Source organism: Pseudonaja textilis, chromosome 15 (assembly GCF_049901715.1).
Source record: "Pseudonaja textilis isolate UNSWEBS1 chromosome 15, rPseTex1.2, whole genome shotgun sequence".
Taxonomy (NCBI): Eukaryota; Metazoa; Chordata; class Lepidosauria; order Squamata; family Elapidae; genus Pseudonaja; species Pseudonaja textilis.
In genome coordinates this window covers 5,567,895-5,587,394 of record NC_142004.1, presented here as the reverse complement: position 1 = coordinate 5,587,394, position 19,500 = coordinate 5,567,895, and the positions used below count along the sequence as shown (strand labels likewise).

The following is a 19,500-nucleotide window of genomic DNA, read 5'->3' as shown; positions in this document are numbered from 1 at the left end:
TTATACAGATCTCTGGAGAAATATTTGGGACAGACAGGATTAAAAAAAAAAAAAATGTACACGAACAAAGGAAAAAATCATCTTTGATCAGATCATCTCTGATCTCCATAATTAGTATTTAATAATCTCCCCACTGCACAAAGTGCAAGATATAAATCTCTTCCCCTCAAGGTTCATTTGCTATGGAAACATTATACATTCCTGGATCTTTTCATGTTACTAAAAATATAGATTGTCTAATCAAAGAAGTGAGTTTATCCATCTCAGGAAGATCCGTCAATGTTACTAGCTATTCCTCCAAAGTGGTTAGTGTCCATTTTTTCCATCCCTGTGCATATAAAAATCTCACTGCAGCAATCGTAGATTGAAATAATCTCGCATGCCTTTCCCCCCCTAATGTTATCAGTCCTAAAAGGGAAAATTCTGCTCCAGTTGACCGTTGAAACCAGTCCTGTTGAGGTTCTCCACGCTGCTAATGTAACCAGGCAGCCAAAGGTCCATTTAGCATGTTATATTTTATATCTTATATGTTGATTATAGTTCCATGGTATTCAGCAGATACCACCTACCCCAACAGGAAGGGGATAATGGCTCCATTACTACCAGTTAGTGCAAGAACAACTAGATATAAGGACAGGTTTTTCCCAAATGCCATCACTCTGCTAAACAAATAATTCCCTCAACATCGTCCAACAATTTACTAAGTCTGCATTACTATTACTATTAATCCTCCCTTCCTTTCATCCATCTCCTCCCACTTATGACTGTATGACTGTAAAGTTGTTGCTTGTATCCTAACGATTCCTAGTATGATTTGATTGCTTATTGTACCCTATGACTATTATTAAGGGTTGTACCTGATGATTCTTGACTCTTGACGAATGTATCTTTTCTATGTACATTGAGAGCATTTGCACCAAGACAAATTACTTATGTGTCCGATCATACTTGGCCAGTAAAGAATTCTATCTGTCTGTCTGTCTGTCTCTCTCTCTCTTTCTTTCTCTACCCATCTATCTCTATCAATCTATCTATCCCTATAACTCTATATCTCTACCTATATCTATCTATCTTATCTCTATCTCTATCTCTATCTATCTACCTATCTCTATATCTCTATCAATCTATCTATCCCTACAACACTCTCTCTCTCTCTCTCTCTCTCTCTCTCTCTCTTCTCAAAGCTTAGGAACCTTAGGGGCTGGTACTTGTTTTTTGATCTTCGAGCTCCTCCTGGTGGCAAGACCTTTGAATCACTATCTTGGCTTGCATTGGATGAGAAGATCCTTCAGCTTGAATGAATCAAACAGACGTTCGGATCATCACAGGGTTTCCTCCCTTGGGAGATGGTGACAGATGCAGCAAAAATATCCGTGGTTTCCGGAATCTGAGTGACCGTTAACCACAAATGAGACGTATAGTGAGATAGACGCACAAATGGTTTCCTGTTGGCTGAAGTTGGTCGAGACGCTTGCAGATATCCTTGTTTTTGCAAGGATGCTCACCTTGAAAGTGACCACATGACTTTCTCTTTCAGGCTCCTCCCTCTGGAGATCACTCGACCGATTGATCAACTCAACCCAACTCTATGCGTTTCAACAGGAACCGTGTCTAATTAACCTACTTTGGACCTGGAGGGAGAATTCCACAGGCACAACATTAACGTTCACTCACAGAGGAAGGGGGAGGATTCCTAATGCAAGTGTGTTGTGTCCAACCGCACGTCTGAATCACAAGTTCTGCCCACTAGTTTCCCCAAATTAAATTCCATCATGGATCAGAGCCGCGAAACATCTTCAGACCTTAAGTTGAATCCACCAGCCAGCTGGCCGCCTCTTACCAGCTGTCATGAATGAATTCCCCAAGGCGTAGGTTTTTGTTTTCGTTACTCCATAATGTGTAGCACAGTGCTATTCTGACCCTGTTGAAGATAGGCAGTAATAGGTGGCTTCATCGGCTGCTTGGACTTCAGAAATAGTTAGGTAACAGGCATTAAGGCTGGCATCTTTGGAAGCTGCAAATCTATCCGAGACACCCTCTTTCCTTTTTTGGTTGGATTCATCTTTATAATACAAAAGATATTTGGGTGGGTTTGGCAGTTGATGCTGAAACCAGCTTATGGTGTGAGTTGCCATGGTGTCACCAGAAAGGGTGCAGGAGATCTGAACGGCTTTTCCCAGGGATGTCGACACGGAGACAGGCTGGACGAATGAGATTGCTGCATCTCCTGCAGTTGGGAAGATACAAGTACACACCGCGTAGATCAGGATAGGATGTTCCTTTCTGGAGGTTCTTGAGATGATGGTGTGGACCAAGAATCCCGGAACCCATCCTTTGTAACTCGGTTCGGCAAGCAACAGAAGATGCCAAGTTGCCACTTCAAATTCTTCTATGAAATTGCCCAACCCTAGTCCTTCCTCAAAAACTCACTTTTTCTAGCTAACATTTGGGTCATCCGAGTATTTTATGATTACTGCTCAACCAAGTTGGCAGAAGGAATGATGGTAGCTGCTCTCCCAGAGAACCAGAGATGACCTCGGAGATAGTCTGCAAAAACCCAACCATACTTGAACCCCTTGGAAACATGGACAACATTAAAAAACCTGGAACTCGGTTCGCACTTGCTCCCAAGGAAAACAAAATGGCCAGCCTTTTGAGATTTTGTTAACCTATGTCAACAAAGGAGAGTTATCAAATTTGTGGATTCTCTTTTTCTCACCTGGCCAACTTGAAGGACAGATAGATCCCCTCTGCCACCCACCATGGTTCTATATTCTCTTTTCTGGCCTTTCCTTAGCGTGTTTCTTCTTTTTTTATGCCATAAGCCAGGTCTATTCTTCCCCAAATTACCCTCTGCGTGAAAGGATTCTGTCCATCAATCCCTAACGGGACCAGCTGATCATGGTTTAAACTCTGCCAGTTCCATAAGATCCAAGTGCAATTCATTTAACCTGCATTTATCCCCCTCTCCCTCATAATATCATCCAATAATGCAGTAATTTGCAGCCAACTATTGCAGCTATTTGGGCATAAAGTATTACCCCAAGTGCTTGCTATCAGGAGTGCCAGAAGCAAGGAGGAGGATGCTAGCAAGGTCATATCAGAAATCAGTTTTGCGAAGTTGACAATCTCTAATTTTTAAAAACAAAAACAAAAATTTTTTTGGCATCTATCTCTGATAAAAATGTTGATCTGATGGCAATGCTAGGAAAACACTGGAAATACAACTAATTATAGACCAGACACACACAACACACAAAAAAAAAAAATGCAAATGAACTCCCACCGCTGAGGTATTTGCATACAACTTCCCCAAAATATAGGAAAGCATTAATAAAGATGGTTACTAGCGGTGTGCTATAGCCAGTCTGTGCTGGTTCATGACAGTCCGTTGTTAATTTTGGGGGAAGTTTAATAGCCAGCTAAAAGCAGAGTCGGTCCTCTGCAGCTGCAGCACCCAACAGCTGTTTGGCAGCTGGCAATGAAGCACAGTGGGTAGAGTCTCGTTGTAAGTTTACCACCAGATCACTGGTGGTACAGCTATTGATCAAGTTACAACTATAGCGGATCCTTTCTTCCTTCTTTTTCTTTCCTTTCCTTGTATTTCTTTTTTCCTTTCTTTCCTTCTACTTTTCTTTCTTCTTTCTTTCCTTCTATTTTTCTTTTTTCTTTCTTTCCTATTTCTTTTCTGTCTCTCTCTCTCTCTCTCTTAAACTGAGGAAATTCCAGAGCAGTTATAAAGATGGCGAGCTGACCAATCCTCGTAAAAATATTTCCAAACCCAACAAATAGAGAATATATAAAGTAAGGATAAGAAACTGAATATGAAAGATGAATATGTAACTGAAATTATATCTCTATGGATATGTGGAACCACGCTGTTCACTAAAAAAAGATGTTCTATTTCCCTTTTTGTTTTGTGAAAACCCAAATAAAATTTGTTTTTTTAAAAAAAATATTTCCAAAGCCAAAATGATCCAAGGCTACTTTTGAAAATAAAAGCCTTCAACTCTTTGCAAATAGAAGAGGGAGGCAAAAACAGGTGGTGTGGGCATCAAGGAATAGGAAATGTCTGGTTCTTTGCATTACCCCAATGACGCCTCGCAAACCAGGTTCTGGACAAACCCCCATTTGGAGAATGAAGAGACAGGCCTTGAGTTGAATTAGGATATCTTTTTTTTTTCCAAGGTTACCTCATCCTTGGCAGGCTGTGAGCATTAATCTCCAAGGTCCAGATCGGCATTGCCGGACTTAACCTGACACTACTGCCCTTGCATGCTTTATGTAATAAGCTAAGATCTAAATTAAGACCAGCAAAGGGTCATACGGTTAAGCTGAACATCTGTCTGTCTGTCTGTCTCTCTCTCTCTCTCTTTCCTCCTGCCCCCACCCTGCTATCTTCCACATCTGAAGAAGTCCAGCATTGACCAACCCAAAAATACGAGGCCCTGTAGTTGGAAGGAGTCCAACCGTTTGTTCCTCTTGGTCCTACCAATAATGACACTGTCTTCCACCACAAAAAATATGTACTGGAGAAGAGAACTTCCAACCCGTTGGGTCAAAGTGGACCTCTCTTAAGTTCCGTTACTGCCCACTCTTAATTATTGAGTTGGTCAATCCAGTAAGATTCAAAAAAAAATTTTTTACTACCAGTTCAGCCCAGAATTTGCAAAGCGAGAGAATTGTTAAGTGAGTTTTGCCTCATTTTACAACTTTTCTTGCCACCGTTGTTGAGTGAACCGTCACATTGTTGTTAGTCACATAGTTGTTTAAGTGAACCTGGTTTCCCCCCATTGACTTGGCTCATCAGAAGGTCGCAAAAGGGGATCATCCGTCATTAATATGAGTCAGTTGCCAAGCGTTTAAATTTAGATCACATGATTGATGAGGACGCTGCAAGAGTCACGTGTGGGGAAAAAGTCACTTTTTCCAGTGCTGTTGTAACTTTGAATGGTCACTAAATGAACTATGGTAAATTGAGGCCTAGTTCTTTTAAAGAATCATTTGTCCATCACGTGGACTTAAAACAGAGACAGGCACTCAGGGGTTACTTTTAAATAAACCATCTGCTTTTATTAGACTTTCCTCTGTACAAAAATCAATTTGTCCTTGCGCTTAAAACCTTCCCTTGTTTATAAATCTACAACTGAGAAAACCAGACTGAGCTGGCCAGATTCTCTGCTAATTCTCTTGTCCTCCATTAGGATCCCTTGGGGCTCAGGGTTGACCTTTCTCATTTCTTCACAAAAGGGAAGCCACACCTGCAAAAGAAAACAAAAAATGACCAGTTGGGCCTCGACCTGCAAGACGTTTTCATCGAAGCAATGGGAGACATCCTGACTGAACAGAGAGCCCCGAACTGCAGCCAAGGATGGACAGATAACGCGGATGGAATGTCTGTCCTAGTCAAGCAAAATGCTAATATTTCTTGTCTTTATTTGGGAAGGTGAAAGAGAAGGGAGGGAGGGAGAGAGGGAGGGAGGCAAGGCAGGCAGGAAGAGAAAAGGAAGGAAGGAAGGAAGGAAGGAAGGAAGGAAGGAAGGAAGGAAGGAAGGAAGGAAGGAAGGAAGGAAGGAAGGAAGGAAGGAAGGAAGGAAGGAAGGAAAAGTGAAGGAAGGAAGGAAGGAAGGAAAAGTGAAGGAAGGAAGGAAGGAAGGAAGGAAGGAAGGAAGGAAGGAAGGAAGGAAGGAAGGAGGAAGGGAAGGAAGAAACGAAGGAAGGAGATGGGAATGAGAGGGAGGGAGGAGGGGAGGGAGGGTGGAAGGAAGGAAGGGAAGGAAGGAAGGAAGGAAAAGTGAAGGAAGGAAGGAAGGAAGGAAGGAAGGAAGGAAGGAAGGAAGGAAGGAAGGAAGGAAGGAAAGTGAAGAAAGGAAGGAAGGAAGGAGGGAGGAAGGAAGGAAGGAAGGAAGGAAGGAAGGAAGGAAGGAAGGGAAAATGAAGGAAGGAGGGAAGGGAGGGAAAAGGAAGGAAGGACGGAGGGAGGGAAGGAAGGAAGGAGGGAGGGAGGGAAGGATTAAAGACCTGCCTGGTGGTGAAAATCTAACACATTGTTGCTTTGCCATCAACAGGAGAAGAATATATCTATATTATCTATATATTTATATATCTATATATTTATATATCTACATCTATCAATAAGTATTAATGGACCCATGTTTGCCTCAGGATTCAAAACAAGGATCACCTCAGAGCATTTCATCCTCCACCGCAGATCTAAAAACGACCATCTGGGTGGAAGAGAGACTTTAAAAGCACCATGGAGAGAGAGAGAGAGAGAGATATGTCTAAGCTCACATTCAAGGCTTCCAGGCTACGCCAAAAGGTCTCCAGAAACAGAATGGCCTTCTAGAAAAATTAATAGACGATCAGGTCCTTGCGATGTCTCCAATGGAGCCTGCAGGTGTGTCTAAAACAACCTGGCTCCCGTGTACCTAATTGAAGCCCCCCCATCGATCTAGCTGCTTTGGGCATCTGACGAAATGAGAGGCAGTTCACCAAAGCTTTTTCATAAACCCTGGAGCAAGCAAAAAACCTTTCCACCTTCGCCAAGATGTCTCCTTTTAGTTTAGTTTACTTTATGGTCATTGCACCACGTACAGCAAAATTAAATACCATCTTCGGTGCACATTATGACTATACAAAATAAAACACAAACACACTTCCTTCACATTCTATGCAACTGAATTGAAAACCCGATATTGCATTAACCTTGCACTATACTGTAGAATTCGAGTTACTGCCCTGGGATATAGAAGCTGTTTTTCAGCCTATCTGTCCTTGTTTTTAATTATCCTGTACCATCTGCAAGATGGTAATAGCTCAAAAAAAGGGTGCCCAGGATGAGATGGATCTTTTGAACTTTCTTAAGGCAGCGGGAGCTATAAAGCTCTTCCAAAGAGGGGAGAGGGCAACCCAGGATCTTTTGGGCAATGACATTAACCCTCTGGAGTGCTTTCCTATCTGCCCTGGTGCAATTGGCAAACCCTAAAGAGGTGCAGTAAGTTAAGATACTCTCTCCGGTGCAGCGGTAGAAGGTCAACAGCAGTTTTTCATTCCGTTGTTGTTTCCTGAGCAGTCTCAGGTCGTATAATCTCTGCTGGGCCCTTTGAACAAGGTCTCCTTCCTCCTCCACCGTGGTAATACTCACCGCTGGCTTGCTTGCATTGCTTCAAGGCTTCGTTGAAACCCTCACACAAGGTCAGGTCACTCTGGTTAGTAGCACAATCCAGGAACTGCCTCATCTCATAGAGGCAAGGCCCATACTGAGATGGCTGGTGGGTTGGTATCTGCCTGGACTCCTAAGAGGCAGTCAAGGAAGAGACAGTCAACCTCAGGTGGTTTGGTAATGCAGCTCGTCCTCAACGTACAACCATAACTGAGCCTGATGTTGCTAAGCGAGGATGGTTGAGGGAGTTTGGCCTCATTCTATGACCTTTCTTGCCACCGTTAAGGGAACAGCTTGGGACCAGGTGATCTGAGAGAATGTCTCTTGCCAGTCACGTCTACCCAACCCATCAGAGCAGGGAGGCAAGGAATGTTGTGGGTCCCATCCCCTGGTCCTTCATTTCATTAGACCAGTTGGTCAAAAGACCTGGTTGGTCTCCACTCCATCACTGCCTTAAGCTGGTTCTTCCACTGAACGAATTCAAGGTCCCCCAAAGACCTTTTCTCGAGACTCCCCCAGTTCCAGTCCAGCATCTCCACCACGAGAACTACCTCCCAACGTTCCCCTTCCTCCTATTCCCAATCTCCCAAAGCAAATCCGCCCACCACCGCCAACGCTACTCAATGGCTTCATGTTCCGTGAAGGTCGCCGCCAGACCAGACTCGGTTCCACGGGTGTTGTGGGGAACGGGGCTCGGCGTTCCTCCAATTTGTGCCTCACCTGGACAGGGCCGCTGGCCACTTTGGCGGGCTGGGAGGAGCTGCTGTCACCACTGAAGGCTCCCGTGAGGGCCCCACCGACCACGTGGCCCACGGCGGAGCCCACGGCCACCCCCGCTGCAGTAGTAGCCATCTGGGCCATCAAGCCAGGCTGTTGAGGCTGAGTCGGGGCGGCCATGGCGGAAGGAGGTGGATGAGCAGGAGCGTGGGAAGCTACTGCATTGCTGGGATGGAGAGAGGGAGGGAGGGAAGGAGAGGGAGGGAGGAAGGGAGTGGGAGGGAGAGAGGGAGAGGGAGAGAGAGAAAGGGAGGGAGGGAGACAGAGAGAGGGAGAGAGGGAGGGAGAGAGAGGGAGAAAAAGAGAGAGAGAGGAGGGAGAAAGTAAGTTTTGGTAGCCTTTATTTATTTGTATCTTGCTTTGGATTGTTTTGACAAGGCGCCAAATATATCTCACAGATGGCCCTCCCATTTTCCCCACAACAACCCTGTGAGGTGGGTTGGACTGAAAGAGAGAGACTGGCCCAAAGTCACCCAGCTGGCTTTCATAGATAAGGTGGAACTAGAATTCACCATCTCCCTGTTAACTGAACCAGAATCAGAATAGAGCTGGAAGGGACCTTGGAGGTCTTCTAGTCCAGCCCCCTGCTCAAGCAGGAGACCCTATACGGATTTATAAACTGTGTATTTTTATTTATTTATTTTTGTCAATTGCTTACAAGATAATAGGTATAAGTAAAAACATAGTTATGAATACATGGATACATATAATAAAAAATATATAAAAGAAACAATACGACAGGGACATTGGGCACGTTGGTGCGCTTATGCACGTCCCCTACAGACCTCTTAGGAAAGGGGTGAGGTCAATAGTAGACAGTCTAAGGTGAAAGTTTTTGGGGTTTGGGGAAGAAACCACAGAGGCAGGTAGAGTATTCCAGACATTGACCACTCTGTTGCTGAAGTCGTATTTCCTGCAATCAAGTTTGGTGCAGTTTACCTTGAGTTTGTCTCTATTGTGTGCACTTATATTGTTATGGCTGCAGCTTAAGTATTCATTTTCAGGTAGGACATTGCAATGTATGATTGTGTATACTATATTTAGATCGGACCGAAGGCGGAGTAGTTCTAGGTTTTCTAGGTCCAGAATTTCGAGTCTGGTGGCATAAGGTATTCTGCAACGAGTAGAGGAGTGGAGAACTCTTCTTGCGAAATATTTCTGGACTTTCTCCACTGTTTCTTTCTCAACTTTCTGAACTACTAAGACTTCACATGGTTTTGATTTGATGCCTCTCTTTATACAACCAGGGGTTGTATTAGCACTTTTGGCTGGTGCCAAAAGACTCCCAGGCCATCTTTGTGGCTGGGCAGGCAATAAAATCTCCGTCTCTTGGCCCAACCTCTTCCCCGATGTGACTTTGGGTTTGACCGCTTATATTTGGTTTCTCGCCTGACCTCTCCTCTCGATTCCCTTTTAGCTGAATCATCCAGAAGGCAGCAGGTCTGAACGAACAAATCTCCTTTTCTAACCGGTATTAACTCATAATCCACCAAGGTTTTTCCAAGCGTCTCAAAGGTAATTTTCCAAAAGGCCACTGGATTTTCTTGTTTTTTCTGTTTTTTTTTTTTTTGGTTTTTTTCCCCTCGCTGAAAACATTCAGCTTCTGTTCTATGGAATTGAAGACACTACTTGGGTGAGAAGAGGAATGTCTTCAAGGGGAAAGAAAAGAAAAAAGCAAAAAAGTGTTTTTGGAAAAAGCACCTTTTGGGACAAGCATGACCTGGAGAGGAATCGCCATAGACGTTCTTTTCCAAACCTTTTCACAAAATAAGTCCTACACAGCACAGCCATTAAAGGGTCTCCTTTAAGTGCCTTGATTTTTTAAGTGACAAAAATTCAGTGTTTTTTTTTTTAATCTTTCCATCCCAGACTTTGCAACCTCTCAGATCTTTGCCCCCCCCCCTCCATGCTAAGGCTTGGCCTTTTCTTCCCACAATGTGTGTGTGTCACACACACACACACACACACACACACACACACACACACACACACACAAAGGACTTAAATGAGACAGACCACTCTAAGCTGATCCGTCTGCTTGGAAGCTTCTTTCGGGAACTTTAAGTAGACTGGGTCACCTTATTTTTGGCACTAAGAGCAAGGAGAGATATGTTCCACGACAGACAGACAGACAGACAGACCCCTCCTCCGCCACAGATGCTCTCATCCTGAGCCCAACCTACTTCGCAAGGTTGTTGTCATGGAGAAAAAGGATATGTGCGCACCGAGGGAAAAATACAGGTTATAATATCAAATCAACGAAGATCTGGAGATGCCATTCATTCAGAGTAGGAATGAAAAGAGGGGTTTTTATTCCCCAGGTGGTCAAACATGAGATTTTTATTGGGGGGGGATAGGAAGAAAAGATCTTGGTACTAGTTTGAATCCCAAAGAGATCTAATTAAGCCAAGATCTAATTGAGGCATTGAAGTGCTCTTGGACATGCCTGCGCTGCTTTTCTTTTGATCTTTCTTTGAGAAACAAAATCACCGGGGCCTTTTTCCAAGGCAAGAGGGAGGCTCAACCCCATTATTAATTTTATCCCACTTTTTAAAAACTAGTTGGTCAAAGTAAGGGGCGTGCGTAAGCGCACAATCGTGCCTACCGTCCCTGTCCTATTGTCCCCAATTATTAGTTCCGATTTCTTATATTTAAACTTATGTTTATTCTTATTTCTATTGTATTGTAAGCTTTTGGCAAAATAAATAAATAAAATAAACTCAAGGCGGAGAACATATTCCTCCATATTCCTTCCTTCTGTTTTCACCAGGTGTGTTTCCATCTGTACGACTTTGCTTTCCTTACAGTCCTTAATTCTGTACCACCTCTACCTTTCTAATAAAGCAAGCTAAAAATCCCCAAAAAGATACTCCTGAGCATGCACAGAGTGCCCACCTCTCTCCCTTCCTTGGAGAGAAGAGGCCAAGAGAGAGAGGGAGGACCCCAAAGGCTTTTGAAGTCATGAGGCCTTTTATAGAACAGCAACCCCCTGTCCTCCAAAAAACAGGGCTCCTGAGCATGCACAGAGTGCTCCCTGTCTCCCTCCCTTGGAGGGAAAAATCCCCCAACCTCCCTTCTAAAGAGAAAAAGAGAACCCCGAAAGCTGTTGACGTCGGCTGAGACCCCACCCGTGGCCTTTTAAACACAAGGACCCTCCTCATCCTCCCCAAGAGGGGGCTCCTGAGCATGCACAGAGCGCTCCCCCGTCTTCCCTTCCTCGGAGGGAAAAGTCCCAAGAGAGAGAACCCCAAAAGCGTTTGAAGTCGGCTGAGACCCCCCCCCCCACCGGTGGCCTTTTAAACCCAGGCAACCCCCTCGTCCTCCCCAAGACAGGGCTCCTGAGCATGCACAGAGCGCTTTCTCCTGCTCTCTGACCTTGGAGAGGAGTCGTTGGGCTTCTACCAGGTGGGAGGGAGGGTTGGGGCGAAAGAGGGGCAGGAGCCTTTTTTTTTTTTTTGAGGAGGGGAGGTCGAGAGGTGGACAGGTGGGCTCCATCCCCCCACGCCTACCTGGTGGCGGCCGGTCGAGGCGCCGCGCTCCGGCTGCCCCTGGGCATGGCGAGGTCGGTGGCTGCTGCGGTTGCACCGGCTTCGCTCCGGCAGCCGCTGCGAAAGAGACGCCCGGAATCTCCTTGAAACTCGCTGTGACGCAATCGCGTTCTGGAACACCCCCCCTCCCACGTGGTTCAAAGAAGGGGGCCGGAGTGGGTCTTTTGCGCAGGCGCAAGCCAGGGTACTCCTTTTTTTTTTCTCCCTCCCGCACCCTTCCCGACTGCAGAGAGCTAGGAAAAGGTTAGAGCGACCAAACGACCTCTCACGGGACTCTTTTCAAAGTGGAGAATACCATCCATCCTTTGGGACGTTTCCTCTCTTTAACTTTTTTTTTAAAAAAAAAACACATCTCCACTAAAATTTTGCAATAGAATAAAAGAGAGAAGCCAAGAGAAAAGAAGGGGAAAGGAGGATAAAAAAGGAGGAAAATGGGAGGGAGGAAAAATGGAAGGAAAATGGGAGGGAAGAAAGAAAATTGGAGGAAGGAATATTGGAGAGGGAGAGAGAAAAGAATCAAAGGAAGGAAAAATGGAAAGAAAATGGGAGGGAAGAGAGGAAAGAAAGAAAATTGGAGGAAGGAAAGAAAATGGAAGGAAAAAAAGTATCAAAGGAAGGAAGGAAAATTGAAGAAGAAAATTTGAGGGAGAAAGAAAATGGGAGGAAAGAAAATTTGAGGGAGAAAAGAATCAAAGGACGGAAAAAATGGAAGGAAATAGGAGGAAAAAAGAAATTTAAAAAGCGGAGACACAGAATTTTGACTCCCTACTTCTGAGGAACTGAGAAGTGCCCACTCTTCGCTATTTGTGTATCTGTGGCTCCTTTTGCACTTTCAGGCCTGAGGCCTAAGCACAAAACTGCCGTTTAATGGGGCCTTGAACACAGTTGCTGCACTTTGGAGGGAAAGAACTGACTCAGCCTTCCAAGATTTGAGGGGCTCCTCCAAAAATGAAGGGGTCAAGCTATTGTCCAAAGCAACTGAAGGCCGGACAAGAAGCAGCGGATGGAAACTAATCAAGGAGAGAAGCAACTTAGAACTAAGGAGAAATTTTCTGACAGTCAAAACAATCAGTGGAACAACTTGCCTCCAGAAGTTGTGAATGCTCCAACACTGGAAGGTTTTAAGATGAGATTGGACAACAATTTGTCTGAAGTGGTGTAGGGTTTCCTGCCTAGGCAGGGGGTTGGACTAGAAGACCTCCAAAGTCCCTTCCAACTCTGTTATACTGTACAGGTAGTCCTCGACTTACCACACTTAACACTCAACTTACAACCACAATGGAGCCCAAAAATTTATGTTGCTAAGTGGGACGTTGGTTAAGTGAGTTCTGCCCTATTTATGACCTCACTTGCCAGTCGCATCCTAACCCTAACATTTCAGTTCAACAAGTAACAAGTAATGGCCTATTTTTTTGCTCAGGGGTATCAGAAAAGATGGGGGGAGGTAGGGGCAGACAAGAAGAAATAAAAAATTCTTATGATGAAGAATAATAAAACAAATAATAATAAAAATTATTATTATTATTATTGGAGGAGGAGAAGGGAGGAGGAGGAGGAGGAGGAGGAGGAGAAGGAGAAGGAGAAGGAGAAGGAGAAGGAGAAGGAGAAGGAGAAGGAGAAGGAGAAGGAGAAGAAGAAGAAGAAGAAGAAGAAGAAGAAGAAGAAGAAGAAGAAGAAGAAGAAGAAGAAGAAGAAGAAGAAGATAATTAGGGGCACCGTTGTTTTCTACTGTCCAGGATGAGAAATGGAGGACAATTATTTTTCTTCAAAATTCGCTCAACAATTGAAAATAATGTTCTACTCTTCAGTTTTTTTAGCAAGCTTGGACAATGTTTATTTTACTTAGAACATTTATATAACCTCTCACCTTTTATGAAATTCTGTTCCCAAGCAATAATTGAAACAATATCAAAATAAAACCTGTTCAGGAGTCTTAAACTACCAGAGACTGGAATAGACCCCTCAACTTATAACCAAGTTAACTTGGTTACTGAACAAACCAATTCTGTGACATAACTCAATACAGGTAACCCTCATCATACCAGTTCATTTAGTGACCATTCAGTTACAACGCCACTGAAAAAAGTGTCTTGTAACCATTTTTCACACTTACAACTATTGCTTATGAGATCAAGCTTCAGATTCTTGGCAAAAGACTCATATTTATGACCATTGCAATGTCCTGGATAACGTGATCACCTTTTGACAAGCAGAGGGGCAGCCTGATTCACTTATTAAACAACTGCAGTGGTTCATTCAACAACTGTGCAAGAACGGTCGTAAAATAGGGCAAAACTTGCTTAACAAATGTTTCACTTAAAGACAGGAATTTGGGGGTCAATTGTGATCATAAGACAAGGACTACCTGTACAGTCATTAAGCTAACCAGAAGAACTGGGTTTATGGGAACTACTCTGGTTAATCCAGCCTACTTATCTATGAAGGAACAGCATAAAAAGTAAACACAACTCTCATTTTTAATGGAAAACGTCTCAAAGCAAATCCATAAAGACACAAACTTTCGTTTCTCAATCTCAGTGAATGTGTATACTAAATATGAAAATGGGAAAACATCCAAGGCTTGCTATGAACTCTAACAGCAACTTAAAGGGGAAAAAAATGATATCCAGAAATGTTATTGGTAAAATGAGATAAATACAATTTGAACAATCCCGGCCTTCTAAAACAGACACAAGAACTTCGATATCCAGTAACAGCAGAGTTCATCAAGATAACCAAAATCTGAACAAATTCCTAAGGTCGAGTCCATAGCCAAATTCCTCTTTAATGGAAAATCACTGCAAGCGGAGATTACAGGAAGCTTTAGTTGCAAACTACAGTGAACCAGCTCTGCCTCAAACTTACGGTAAGATGATTATACTCCAATTTTATGATATTCCTCAATTTATCTGGCACCTTCCAGATGCGTTGGGCTCCACAATCCCATTGCTGGCTAGAAATACTGCAGTTATCATTCCACTGACTCTATAGGAGTGCAGGTTGCGGTGTTCTACACAAAACGTTTGGCACTTATGCCTTTTTTTTTTTTAGGCAAAGCAAGAGGTTCAATTCCCCTTCACAACCAGCTAAGTTGCTCTGGTCATACCAAGATGGTTATAGGAAACAGGGGTTTTCTATTCTCAGGATAGAAACTTCTCAAAAGTAGCAATGCAACATAAAATTAAGTTTCAGGGTTTTTAAAAAACTTTTTAAACCATCAAGGCTGCTATAATGAATTAACGTAGATTAATTCACGTTACCAATTCAATGGGAAATTGTTTTTAATAATGCATCCGGAAATTAAACAGGCCATTTATCCTAAGGGGAGAATTTCCAAGAAAGAGGAACTAGGGCACGAAATGGAGGCAATTTTATTTCCCAGACAGCTGCTCGTAGAGTTTGGGCACGTAGTCATCCCATTCGGCTTGGTAGCAGGTGCCCGCCACGGGGGTACCCAGCTTGTATTTCTTGCGGAAGGCTGATATTTTGAAGTTGCCACGTTTATCCCCCGAATGGTTGCTCAGGATGGGCTCATTGCAACTCAGCTGCTGGGGCTGCTCATAGACCAGCCACACGTAGCGGTGGAGGCCTGGAAACGCACAGGAGAAAAATAAGAAGCCTTTTAAGGAAGATTCAATCCAACCCTCTGCCCTCAAGAGCGGTTGGGGGAGTCAAGCAACATGCCAATCGGAGGACGGATTGGATGAATGGCAGGGAAGCGACAATGGAGGGAGGGAGGAAGGGGACAGTGGATGAGAAGATGGATGGATGAATAGATAGGAGGAAGGTGTTGTGATTAGCCGGCAGCAGGTGTGGATGGCTGAGGAGAGCAAGGGCCAGGACCATTAGGGAGTGGACTGCTGCCTTCAGAGATTGTGGGGGCTAGCAGCAGTGATGAGGAGGTTCCCGAGGAGCCTGTGCCAAGTGCGTGTAGGATTGCTCGTAGGAAAGAGCAGCTACAACAGCACGGGTGACTCGGGAGTAAGGCTGCAAGGTAATGGCCCCTCCTTCAAGAAGATAAAAGCCAGCTGTGAAAGGAACATACTTTGCAGAAGGCAAAGATGTTTTGAAACTCAGCCTCGTGGACATTCCAGTATCCTGAGTCTGTATTTGAAGATTCTTGTATTGCAAATTATTTCTTATTTCTTGTTATCTTTTGGCAAGTCTCGCAGAGTTTGGCAAGGCTTGTGCTTATCACAGCTAATTATTTTGCAGAAGCATTACAAGGTTTCTGTTCCCTTTGGATTGTGTTTGATTTGTTAGAAAAGGGCGTAGGTCAGAACAGAAGGATAAGAGGATGGATGGATGGAGGGAGGGATAGGAGGATGGAGGGATAGATGGATGGGTGGGTGGGTGGATGGATAGATGGGAGGAAGGGTAAGAGGAGGATGATATGGAGAGGTGGAAGATTGCATGGATGGAGGGATGGATAGATGGATCCATCCATCCATCTCCTATCTAATCTCATCCATCCATCCATCCACCCACCCATCGATTGTATCTATCAACTATCTACATCTAACTATATATTTATCATCTTTCATCTGACTGTCTGTCTAGTTGTAAGTTGAGAATAGCCACTTTTTGAAAGGTAATGCATATAGCAACTACTCACTTTGCCTTAAAAGGGAACTGCTGGCCACTTACCTGTTCCTTTGGGAGGCCCAGATCCAACGTAGTCAGACAAAACATTCCCACTGGTGATATCATTTCCTCTCATGTTGGTCACCAAAAAGTGGTGCCACTCCCTAAAAAAGGAGAAGAGAAATTGGGTTTTCACGTCTGCAAATCCCACCTTGCAACATGCGGAGAAATGTTCCTCTTCACGGGGACTCCCCTACCTTTTCCAAGCAATCCCCCTCTTACCTGAATTTGGGGGTTTTCCTGCTGGGAGCATCAGGATCCGTAAGAGCCAAAGTGTAGAATTTATCTGGGCTGCAATTCTCCCACTCGATCAGGGTGGGCCGATTCTTGACCTGCCCAAATAAACAAGAATAAAAATGTTGCTCCTCTTTAAAACAGGAAAAAAGGAAAAGGAAAAAAAGAAACAAGGCAGAAGCAATATCCATTGACTAAGTCAGCTCTACAGTAAAAGTTGCCATTTTTTTCTCCCTCTGCAGACAGCCTGCATTTTCAGCAATATAAAAAATAAAAAAAAGCATTTCCTGTTCCGTTTCATGACCCAGCTAGGTAACACCATCAGTGATAGAAGGGAGTGGGGTTTGCAGGAAGGGAGGAGGAGGAGGACGCTGGGGTCCTTGGGGTCTCTGAGTTTGGTGGCTTTCTTGCAGACGTTTCACTACCCAAACTAGGTAATATCACCAGCGCTAAAGGGAAGGAGGGGGAGGAGGAGGAATGACTGTGGAGTCCTTGGTGCTTTTGTTGCAGACATTTCATTACCCAACTAAGTAATGTTATCAGAGACTACTTAGGTGTGCAAAGAGGAGGAAGACTGACTATGGAGTCATTGGTGCCCTCTGAGGTGGGTGGTTTCTGGTAGACGGTTCATTACCAGACTGGGTAACGTCATCAGTGCTAGAGGGGAGTTGGATGTGCGGACAGCAGGAGGAGGAAGAGGAGGGGAAGGAGAAGGGACTGTGGGATCCTTGGTGCCCTCTGAGGTTGGTGGTTTCTTGTAGACATTTCATTATCAGGCTGGGTAACATCATCAGTGCTGGAAAGGAGTTTGGTGTGCAAAGATGGAGGAGGAGGAGGCAGAAGAGGAAGAGGAGGAGGAAGGACTGTGGGGTCCTTGGCACCTTCTGAGGTTAGTGGTTTCTGATAGACTTTTCATTACCAAACTAGCTAACATCATCAGTTCACTGGTGTTAACTTAGTTTGATATTGAAACACCCGCAAGGAAACAACCAAGCTCAGAGTGCACCAAGGACCCCACAGCTCTCCTCCTCCTCCATGCAAACTCCACTCCCTCCTAACCCTGATGGTGTTACCTAGTTGGGTAACGCAATGTCTGCAAGAAAACAACCAGGTTCAGAGAGCAACCAAAGATGCCACAATCCCCCAACCGATTTCGCTTGAATAGCAAACTCATGGAGATTATTTTGGGAAGGGGCTGAGCTGCATTCAGTGGGATATAAGGAAATAAAAGATTTTAAACCACCCTTATCTGCACATTTAGCATCGTGCATCTGGATAAATAATTACATTTGAAAGGCAGTCGATTTGACAAATATACATGGAATGCTGGACATCCACATATGCGGAAGCTGGTTGAATTCCAAATAAGCCACCATTTGGGTTAGGCATTAAAACCCTGGCGTCCTTCTCACCCGGATACACCTTCCCAAAGGCTGTCAAAAGGTTATAAAAGGGTGCAGTGCATGCAGTGTATCGGCGTCCGATTGAGTTCAAAGGCTCCGTCTCGATGTTGCAACGCGGGCGGCCTTCACCCCGAGCATGCACGCGCTTCCCGGGCCTGCAACGGAGGGAAGGGGAGGGAGAACCGTGGCACCCGGGCCTCTTTCGTTGCTGGTCTCCGCCTCTCTTTGGGGAGATGCCATCTTGGCAAATAGGCGCCTTTATATTTTTAGGGCGGGCATTTTTTTTTTTTTGGAAATGTTTGCACCTTGCTCTTCTCTCTTCTATTTTAAAGGCCAGGATTTTTGCAAAGCAACCCTTCGCATAAAAAACGATGGCGTGCCTTTTTTTTTTTTCCTCCAAAAGGCTACGCAGGATTCTCGGGCCTTCCAAGCAGACCATAATGCACGTTCAGATGCATGCTTTTAAAAATTTATTTATTTATTTGGGGTTCCCTCGCAAAGGACCGAATCCCGAGAGGGGTGGGGGGCGAGGGCATCCAAACGGGACTTTGCCTCCCCGGTTGCAATTGCGGCACGTTGGCAATTTGCAACAAGGGGAGACTGCGGGATCCCATATAATTGCAAATTTTGGGGGGGCGGGCGGAAGGGAAGAAACTCAAATGATCCAGGTGCTTGTCAGCCAATGCATCGAATCCTGCAAATGCGGAGCGTTTCCGACCTCGTTTTATGGGGTGTCCCCGCTTTTATAACCGTTGCAAGCGGGCGCCCCGAAACGCTTTTGCAGAGTGGATTTTGGAAGCATAAGCTGGGGGGGGGGGAAACGTGCGTGGAAATTCGAGAGCGGGTAGGGAGGGAGAGGGTTGTGCAAAGGCCCCCAGGTCCCTCCCGGCCGAAGGACGAAAAAGGGGGCGTCCCTTTTGCAAAGACGATGCAACTTTGCAACCCCGCGCAAAGCGGCCTTTACTACCTGGGTGGGTGTGAGCACTTGACCGAGCTCCTCGATTTCCACCGACCCGTAGCGGACCCGTAGGGGCTGCAACGGCTTCTCTTCCACCTCGGGGAGGCTTAAGGCGCCTCCCCAGCCGCTCAAATCTACCGGCATGGTTGCACCAAAGGGACGAGTCCCCGAGAGATTCTTCCCCGCTCGCTGCAGCAAGCAAACGCAGCGCGCGAGACCCATCCAGCGTTAATGCGGAGGGCTTCGGAGTGGCAGGTTCCTCTTCCAATCCCAGGCAGCGGGACCCCTCTTTCTTTGCTCCCATTGGCCCGGGTCGGGGGGGCGCAGAGGCTCGGCCCCGTCGAAAAGAACTCTGGGAGTCGAAGTCCCAGAATGCTGGGGGGGCGTTCTAGGAGTTAAAACCCAGCCAGTTTTAAAGTTGCTGGAGTTGAAAAGTTGCTTTTAATGAAGCGATTAAAAGCATTTTATGATAATTCATCTGAGAAATCTTCCTCCATTAGTGATAGTAAAAAAAAAGGGGGGGGGATGATGAAATACTTTTCTAAAGCCATGCTTTTGTTCAGTTTCCATCCATTATTCCTTGTCTGGCTCTTCGGGTGCTTTGGGAAATAGCTTGACCCCTTCCTCCTCTCTGTGGCAGCCCCTCAAATATTGGAAGGTTGCTCTCCTGTCTCCCCTCGTCCTTCTCTTCCCTAGACCAGCCAGGCCCAGTTCCTGCAACCGTTTTTCATTTATTTGAGCCTCCAGTCCTCTCATCATCCTGGTTGCTCT

General features: G+C 45.0%; 2 protein-coding genes across 2 annotated transcripts; both read right to left on the bottom strand.

Annotated features, from left to right (window-relative positions):
• Positions 1-5,047: 5,047 nt before the first annotated feature.
• Positions 5,048-11,616, bottom strand: CHCHD10 (coiled-coil-helix-coiled-coil-helix domain containing 10). Its single transcript, XM_026718681.2, has 4 exons — positions 11,452-11,616; positions 7,886-8,108; positions 7,148-7,298; positions 5,048-5,261 (listed from the first exon to the last, which is right to left on the bottom strand). Exons 1-4 carry the CDS (start codon positions 11,496-11,498, stop codon positions 5,242-5,244), a joined length of 441 nt encoding a protein of 146 aa, XP_026574466.1. The 5' UTR covers positions 11,499-11,616; the 3' UTR covers positions 5,048-5,241.
• Positions 11,617-13,949: 2,333 nt separating this feature from the next.
• PEBP1 (phosphatidylethanolamine binding protein 1) lies at positions 13,950-18,935 on the bottom strand. The gene is made up of 4 exons (XM_026718652.2): positions 18,739-18,935; positions 16,357-16,466; positions 16,138-16,238; positions 13,950-15,079 (listed from the first exon to the last, which is right to left on the bottom strand). The coding sequence occupies exons 1-4, from the start codon at positions 18,871-18,873 to the stop codon at positions 14,862-14,864; spliced, it is 564 nt and encodes a 187-aa protein (XP_026574437.2). The 5' UTR covers positions 18,874-18,935; the 3' UTR covers positions 13,950-14,861.
• Between the last annotated feature and the right edge of the window lie 565 nt (positions 18,936-19,500).